This window comes from Nicotiana tomentosiformis, chromosome 5 (assembly GCF_000390325.3).
Source record: "Nicotiana tomentosiformis chromosome 5, ASM39032v3, whole genome shotgun sequence".
NCBI classification, from domain to species: domain Eukaryota; kingdom Viridiplantae; phylum Streptophyta; class Magnoliopsida; order Solanales; family Solanaceae; genus Nicotiana; species Nicotiana tomentosiformis.
Window position 1 is genome coordinate 51,738,299 of NC_090816.1, and position 8,314 is coordinate 51,746,612.

An 8,314-nucleotide genomic window follows, 5' to 3' on the forward strand; every position below is an offset into this window, starting at 1 on the left:
CTCTAGCTCAGGTGGGGTTGATTTCACTTGCACCGGCCACATCTCAGGCTGGGGAGGAGCACAGACTCCCGTAGACCATACCCCAAACCAGTGGGTCCATGTTGACCAGGTCCTAAAGGTTATACCAGTGCAGCTAGTTGTCCCAGTTCAGCCCGAGGTTAGGGCAGCAGCATCTGAGGAGGAGCAGCTCAGGCTTGAGAGGTAAAAGAAGTACTATCCTCTTACTTTCAGCGGACTAGCTACAAAGGGCGCACGAGGCTTTCTAGAGAAGTGTCACCGTAGTCTCTATACCATGGGTATAGTGGAGATGAGGGGGGATACTTTTACCACTTGCCAGCTGTCGGGACCAGCATACCAGTGATGGCGGGCTTATGAGGAGGGTAGCCCCACCGAAGCAGCTTCACTAACCTGGGCTCAATTTTCAGAGATGTGCTTGAGAGAGTATGTTCGCCAGAGCCTTCGGGATGCATGGTGCGCTGAGTTTGAGCAGTTGCGCCAGGGTGCTATGACTGTGTTAGAGTATGCTGTCAAGTTTAGCGAGTTGTCTAGGCATGCACCTTCCTTGGTTTCCATAGTCAGAGAGCGAGTCTGTCGATTTATCGAGGGGCTCAACTATGGTATTAGATTCAACATGACTCGAGAGTTGGAGACAGATACTCCATATCAGCTGGTGGTAGAGATCGCATGGAGATTGGAGGATATGTGGGGCCGGGAGAAAAAGGACAGGGAGGCCTCAAGATTCTTGTGCATATAGAGGTGTTCGTGCCCCAGTTGCAACCTGTCATTGTAGAGGCTATGTGAGCCACCTAGTCCATTCAGTACTTCTAGCTTCCAGTGGTATTCTAGCTACTCCCAAGTCCTAGGTTGCCCATTATACACCGCCACTATCTACTGTACCTCCTGCATGGGGTGCTTTCAGCGGTCAGTCCAGCCGACCAGGCCCGAGCCAGTTTTAGCAGCCACATCCTTCGGGAGCTTCCTTTGAGTGTGGTGATATTCTTCATATGGTGAGGGACTGCCCTAGACTCAGTAGGGGTGCACCTCCATAGACTACTCAGGCTCCACGTGTTCCACAGGGTCCCCAGACTTCTCAGGTCGTTGTTACCGCACCAGTTGCCAATCTACCTGCACAGCCAACTAGGGGTAGTGGTTAGGCGGGTAGGGGTCTCCCTAGAGGTGGAGGCCAGGCTAGATGTTATGCTCTTCCGAGCAGGATGGAGGCGGTTGCATCAGACGCAGTTATCACAGATATTGTTCTGATTTGTCATAGAGATGCATTAGTCTTATTTGATACATGCTCCACTTATTCATATGTATCATCTTACTATGCTCCAAATTTGGGTGTATCTCTTGATTCTTTAAGTTCTCATGTCTATGTGTCCACGCCTGTGGGAGATTCCATTTTTTTTGACCATGTGTATCGGTCGTGTTTAGTTGTTATTTGTGGTTTTGAGACTAGAGTTGATATATTGTTGCTCGGTATGGTAGACTTTGACGTTATTTTGGGCATGGACTGGTTGTCTCCCTATCATGCTATTTTTGATTGTCACACCAAGACGGTGACATTGGCTATGCCAAGTCTATCACAGTTAGAGTGTAGGGGTCCTTTGGATTATGTTCCTTGCAGGGTTGTCTCCTTAAGGCACAACGGATGGTTGGGAAGGGGTGTGATGCATATCTAGCCTTTGTGAGAGATGTCAGTGTTGATACTTCTACCGTTGAGTCAGTTCCGGTAGTGAGAGACTATCCAAATGTATTTTCGGCAGATCTTCTAGGCATGCTGCCCGATAGGGATATCGATTTTGGTATTGAGTTGTTGCCGGGAACTCAGCTCGTTTCTATTCCACCATATCGTGTGGCCCCAGCAGAGTTGAAGGAGTTGAAGGAGAAGTTGCAAGAGTTGCTTGATAAGGGTTTCATTCGGCCCAGTGTGTCACCTTGGGGTGCTCCGGTCTTGGTTGTAAAGAAGAAGGAAGGTTCCATCCATATGAGTATTGATTATCGGCAATTGAACAAGGTTACAGTAAAAAATAGGTATCCATTGCCACGCACTAATGACCTATTTGATCAGCTATAGTGTGCTAGAGTATTCTCAAAGATTGATTTGCGGTCAGGCTATCATCAGCTGAAGATTTGGGATTCGAATATTCCGAAGACTACTTTCAGGACTCGATATGGTCATTACAATTTTCTTGTGATGTCATTTGGTTTGACCAATGCCCCAGCAGCATTCATGCACTTGATGAATAGTGTATTCCATCCCTATCTTGACTCATTTGTCATTATGTACTCCTGGAGCTAGAAGGATCATGAGCAGCATTTGAGAATTGTGTTACAGACCTTGAAGGAAAAGAAGTTGTATGCAAAGTTTTCAAAGTGTGAATTCTGGCTTGATTCGGTGGCATTTTTCGGTCATGTGGTGTCGAGCGAGGGGATCAAGGAAGATCTGAATAAGATTAAAGTGGTGCAAAGTTGGCCCAGACCATCTTCAACTACTAAGATCCGTATTTTTCTTGGCTTAGTGGGTATTACCGTCATTTCGTAGAGGGTTTCTCATCTATTGTTGCACCTATGAGCAGATTGACCCAGAAGGGTGCCTCTTTCAGATAGACCGAGGAGTGTGAGGAGATATTTCAAAAGGTCAAGACTGCCTTGACTACAGCCCCAGTGTTGGTGTTACCTACGGGTTTAGGGTCTTACACTGTGTACTGTGATGCCTCACGTGTTAGCCTCGGCGCGGTGTTGATGCAAGATGGTAGGATGATTGCCCACGCATCTAGACAGCTAAAGGTTCATGAGCAAAATTATCATATCCATGACTTGGAATTAGCGGCTATTGTTCATGCCTTGAAGATTTGGCGACAGTATTTGCACGGTGTCCCTTGTGTGGTCTATACCGAACACCGGAGCCTACAACATCTACTCAGATAAAAGGATCTTAACTTACAGCAGTGGATGTGGTTAGAGTTTCTTAAAGACTATGATATAACCATTCTATATCATCATGGGAAGGCCAATGTGGTGGCCGATGCCTTGAGTCGAAAGGCAGAGAGTTTGGCCAGTTTAGCATATATACCGACAGCGGAGAGGCCATTAGTATTGGATGTTCAGGCCTTGGCCTACCCTTTTGTTAGATTGGATATTTCGGAGCCGAGTCAAGTTCTGGCTTGCATGGTTTCTCGGTCTTCTCTATATGATCGCATCAGAGAGCGTTAGTATGACGGCCCCCATTTGCTAGTCCTCAAGGACATGGTTCAGCACGGCGATGATAAGGAGGTTACTATTGGGGATGACGGTGTGTTATGGATGCAGGGATGGCTATGTGTGCCCAATGTGGGTGGTTTGCGTGAGTTGATTCTTCAGGAGGCACACAGTTCGTGGTACTCCATTCATCCGAGTGCCACTAAGATGTATCAGGACTTGAGGCAGCACTATTGGTGGAGGAGGATGAAGAAATGCATAGTGGAATATGTAGCTCGGTGTCTAAATTATCATCAGGTGAAGTATGAGCATCAGCAGGGCAGGTGGGTTGCTTTAGAGGCTTGAGATTCCTGAGTGGAAATGGGAGCGAGTTACCATGGATTTCCTTGTTAGGCTCCCATGGACTTAGAAGAAGTTTGACGTAGTATGGGTGATTGTGGATAGGTTCACCAAATCATCTCATTTCTTTCCGGTAGTGACTACTTATTCTTCATAGCAGCTGGCTAAGTCTATATTTGTGAGATTGTCCGACTTCATGGCGTGCCGGTATCCATCATCTCTGATCGGGGTACGCAGTTTACATCATGATTCTAGAAGGTCGTACAGCGTGAGTTAGGCACATGGGTTGAGTTGATTATAGCATTCCACCCTCAGACGAACGGACAGTTCGCGCGCACTATTCAGATATTGGAAGATATGCTTTGTTCCTGTGTCATGGAGTTCGGGGGTTCTTGGGATCAGTTCTTGCCTGTGTCATGGAGTTCGGGGGTTCTTGGGATCAGATGGCTCTGTATGAGGCCTTGTATGGGAGGCGGTGTCGGTCTCCGGTGGGTTGGTTTGAGCCGGGTGAGGCAAGGCTATTGGGTACTGGCGTGGTTCAGGGTGCTTTGGAAAAGGTTAAGTTGATTCATGATCGGCTTCGTACAGCCCAATCTAGACAGAAGAGTTATGCGGATCGGAAGGTTCACGATGTTGTATTTATAGTTGGAGAGCAGGTCTTGTTCTGGTTTTCGCCCATTAAGGGTGTTATGAGGTTCGGGAAGAAGGGCAAGTTGAGCCCTAGGTATATCGGACCTTAAAATTTAACGCGCTCGAAAACACACTTAAATTATACTCGCTAATCAAACTATAGTATAGTATAATATCGTATCCACAGGGATTGGATTTAAATAGTATTCTCGTAGTTTCTAGCTTGATTGCTATCCAGGAGAATCAGCAATTGAGGTTTATATGTTTTCTAACTACAATTAACTAAGAATCTAAAGATATTGACTAATGACAATCGCAACAAAGGTAAGCAAGGAAGTTATCAATAGGAGAAAATAGGGGTTGATAGGATAGGTGCAAGATAATTGTTCGGGATCTAACTCTAGATAATTCACTTTTAATGTTCAAGTGAGTCTCTCGAATTTTCTCAATTATTAGTTCAAACATTCAGCAAAAACTCCTCTCCCGATTAAGTCATAACCTCACGAGATGAACCCATTTAAGCACGTAAAGATATGTAAAAATGCATAGTGGATCAGTCTTTAGGAAAACCTCTTCCGATTATTCTCCTAACTAGGTATAATCAATGATTCAACTAGCCTCTTTCGATTACTAAGAAGAATTAAAAAAAAACTCAACCAACAATATAATACAAAGATAACACAAGTTATGCCTCTCTCGATTACATGAACAAGTAAATATAGATGCAACATTTAAAATGTTACACCCCATGTTTTCGTACGTGAAAGTATGCCATAAGTAAATTGATGAAAGCTCGAAAATGAGATATTACATCCCGCATTTTTCGTACGTTAAAGTTTCATCGTAAGTTAATCGACGTAAGTTCGGGAATGAGATTATTTTAAGACTATAAGCATTTTATGCTATTTCAAACAAGTAATGAGCAAATTCGTGAAGGTGAGAGGGTAAGCAAATCAAATAAAATAAATTTCGTCGAAGTTTGACATTTTGGGATAAAATACGGCCGAGCTAAAATACCCGGTATTTATGGACTAGTACCATACAAGATACCACATGGCCATGATAGTAAGGTGTATAAGGTGTGTCAAAAGTAAGTAGTAATTTATGTAAGTTGAGATAATTCTTAATTATGTGGATGATTGGATAATTAATGATTTTTGGTGGGAGATTAGCTAATCAATTACAACGTTTGGATAAGTCTAACCCCTCCCCCCCCAAACCAAACATGGCTGCCCAAAGGGGCCTTGATGATGAGTATTAAATCACACAAAAAAAGGCAGAAAATTTTGAAGTGGTTCTTTGCTAAGTCATCACCTAATGGGGCCCACACCCACTAAGGTAAGACTTCTTAAATTTAACTAATTTCATACAAGAATATGATCATTTCACAAAGAAAGAGTACGGTGCAATTTCATACAAGAATGATCAATTCACAATCTTCAAGTCTAATTCACAAGAAACGTGAATTAGAAATAAGGAAAGTGATGGATTTTGGGTAAATTTTCATACAAAGTTACACTGCATAATAGCAACGGGATTTGCAATTCTAAGAGAGCACGGTACAATCTTTCTCAAGAATAACGTACGGATTTTCTCCTACTTCGATCCGCCATTACGTGTTGTCGCAATCAACAGGTGTTAAAGGGATTGTCAAGAGAATCGGTTCAGGTATGTTAAGGCTAAGCTCTTCCTTCATTTTGCATGATCTCATAATTACACTAGTTTGATAACGAGGTATAAAGAAAAAATTCATGTCCCGGAATTTACATATATTTTTCCTAGTCTTGTAAGTACAATATTCAATTGAGTATTTCCTTCTTCCATTTTTCGAATTTTGTTCACATCTTAGATCTATAAATTGACTCATCTCCATAAAGGAGCCGAATGAAACCAAAGTTTCATGTTCGGTTTTGAATTAGAGACGTTAAAAATAATGAATCGACGTCGACTATAACCCTTAGCCTTCCAAGCTAACGATGCGGGTTCGATTCCCGCTACCCGCTCTATATCTATTTATTCTAAATATTTTAAAATCTATTCATTAAATCAAATTTAGTTTATTAGTCTTAGTACATCATTGAATATACAATTCCAAAAAATCTTTCACATCCGATTCTTTCTGTTTTTTTTTTCAAACAAAAAGTTAAAATACGAAAAAAAATCAGAATGAAAAGCGTCCATTGTCTAATGGATAGGACAGAGGTCTTCTAAACCTTTGGTATGGGTTCAAATCCTATTGGACGCAATTTATTTCCATATATATATATTTTTAGATTTCGCTAGCAAGAAAGACTGTTTGAATATTTGAATCCAAGACGCTTGATTCCTTTTTTTTATTAAGATTAAGACAAAAGTGATCAATATTTATTTATGCTTGTTCCTGAAGTATAAAACGGTCCGTTTGTTCCTGAATAGCTTCTTTCAAAAGGGCTTCTGCTTCCTCGGTAAATGTCTTGGTAGAAGATATGATTTCTTGGAACTGAGGTTTATTAGTTTTTAAGTAAGTACGTAGCTCAACAAGAAATTTCCTTACCTGTCCAACTTCTAATGAATCAAGATAGCCATTTGTTCCGGTATAAATAGTCATTATCTGCTCTTCTACCGTGAGAGGAGCTGATTGGGATTGTTTAAGCAATTCACGTAATCGTTGACCTCTTGCCAATTGATTCTGAGTAGCTTGGGCTGGTAGGCTTTTTATGTATATTTTGTTGGTTTGCTAGTTGTAGTAGTTATGACGGCCTTATCGGCCCAGCTTTATATTGATATTTAGTCAGCATTCGCAGTTGTCTTGCAATGCGATGGCCAAAGTATGACATCACATGTTCAGAGTTCATTAGTGGTAAGTTGGTATGCAAGGTTAGGTGAGGCACCGAGTGCCGGTCTCCCCCCCCCCCCCCCAGGTTCGGGGCATGACAAAAGTGGTATCAGAGCAGTTCCGTCCTAGGGTGTCTACAAGCCATGTCTAGTACAGTCTTGTTTATGGGTGTGTTGTGCACCACACTTATAAGCAGGAGGCTACAGGGCATTTAGGACTGTCACTCTTTCTTCCTACTCTAGATCGTGTGGTAGAGCTCACTTATAAGAATTCAAATTCCGAACTTCTATTTTATTCATAATAAGACGATGCCTGCATTCAAAAAGACGATCGATAAAAGATATAGCTGTGGAAGTGTTGAGTTAGAGGAATTCGATTTTGCATCTTCCTTATGATGAGTAAATGAGAGGTCTTCAGCAGATCATGCGTGTACTAAAAGGTGTACGGTTCTTGATAAGGAGCTTTTAGGAAAGAATACTTATCCACTCTTACGGTAAAAAGGAATAACGGAATCGGAAGTTAGACACGAGTTGCAGTAAGTAAAAGAAGCAAGGTGAAGAAGGGTACGAGGTACCCAGTTAATAAAGATTATCATTATTTACCATTTAGGAAGGGAGATATAAGCATTTTGAATTACCTTCAATAGTAATGGATGTACGTACAATCGGCCACACCTATCTCAGTCATGCCCTATGGGAGCTAACGGATACGGTTTAAGAGAAGGACAGGATAGCAGGATCCGGCTGGGGTTAGAGTAACCCAAAATGATGAATGGATGGTATGGGTTAGTTGACATTTCCGAAGGATATTACCAAGGTACTAATGGATATCCTTATGAGATATCTAGATGGTGCACTCTAAAATAGTACAGCTAGATATGAGTACTACAAAGACGTGCACTGGAATCCTGGAAGGGGTAAGTATTACCTTAGTGTGGCTCTCGTCCCTAGTAGAGAAAACATATTTAGAAATTCGAAGAGCCAATGGATGGAGCAAGGGGAGCTAAAAGCAAAAAAATGTTTTTTTTTTGAATTTTCAGAATAAAGTGATAAATAGAAATATTAGCAGGGAAGTACGAAGAGGGATAATGAAGCATTATGAGTGAGATGTGATACATGGGTGGCAACAGTAGAGTGTTACAGAATCTATAGTCAAATGAAGAAAGAGACGAAAGGTGATGGGCCTTAAGACAACAAAAGAGTATAGGCCATACAGTCATATCCTCATTTCGAGAAATAAGTTCGCGACTCTAACGTGATTAACAGAAGGGAAAGTTAGACCACAGAGTAATAGAAATCAGTATGGACTGGTGAACAAGATAAACTAAAC

The 8,314-nt window shown here is 42.0% G+C and overlaps 1 protein-coding gene across 1 annotated transcript; it reads left to right on the forward strand.

Moving 5' to 3' along the window:
* Positions 1-427: 427 nt before the first annotated feature.
* Positions 428-2,077, forward strand: LOC138892347 (uncharacterized). The gene is made up of 2 exons (XM_070176054.1): positions 428-670; positions 1,628-2,077. The coding sequence occupies exons 1-2, from the start codon at positions 428-430 to the stop codon at positions 2,075-2,077; spliced, it is 693 nt and encodes a 230-aa protein (XP_070032155.1).
* Positions 2,078-8,314: the final 6,237 nt, after the last annotated feature.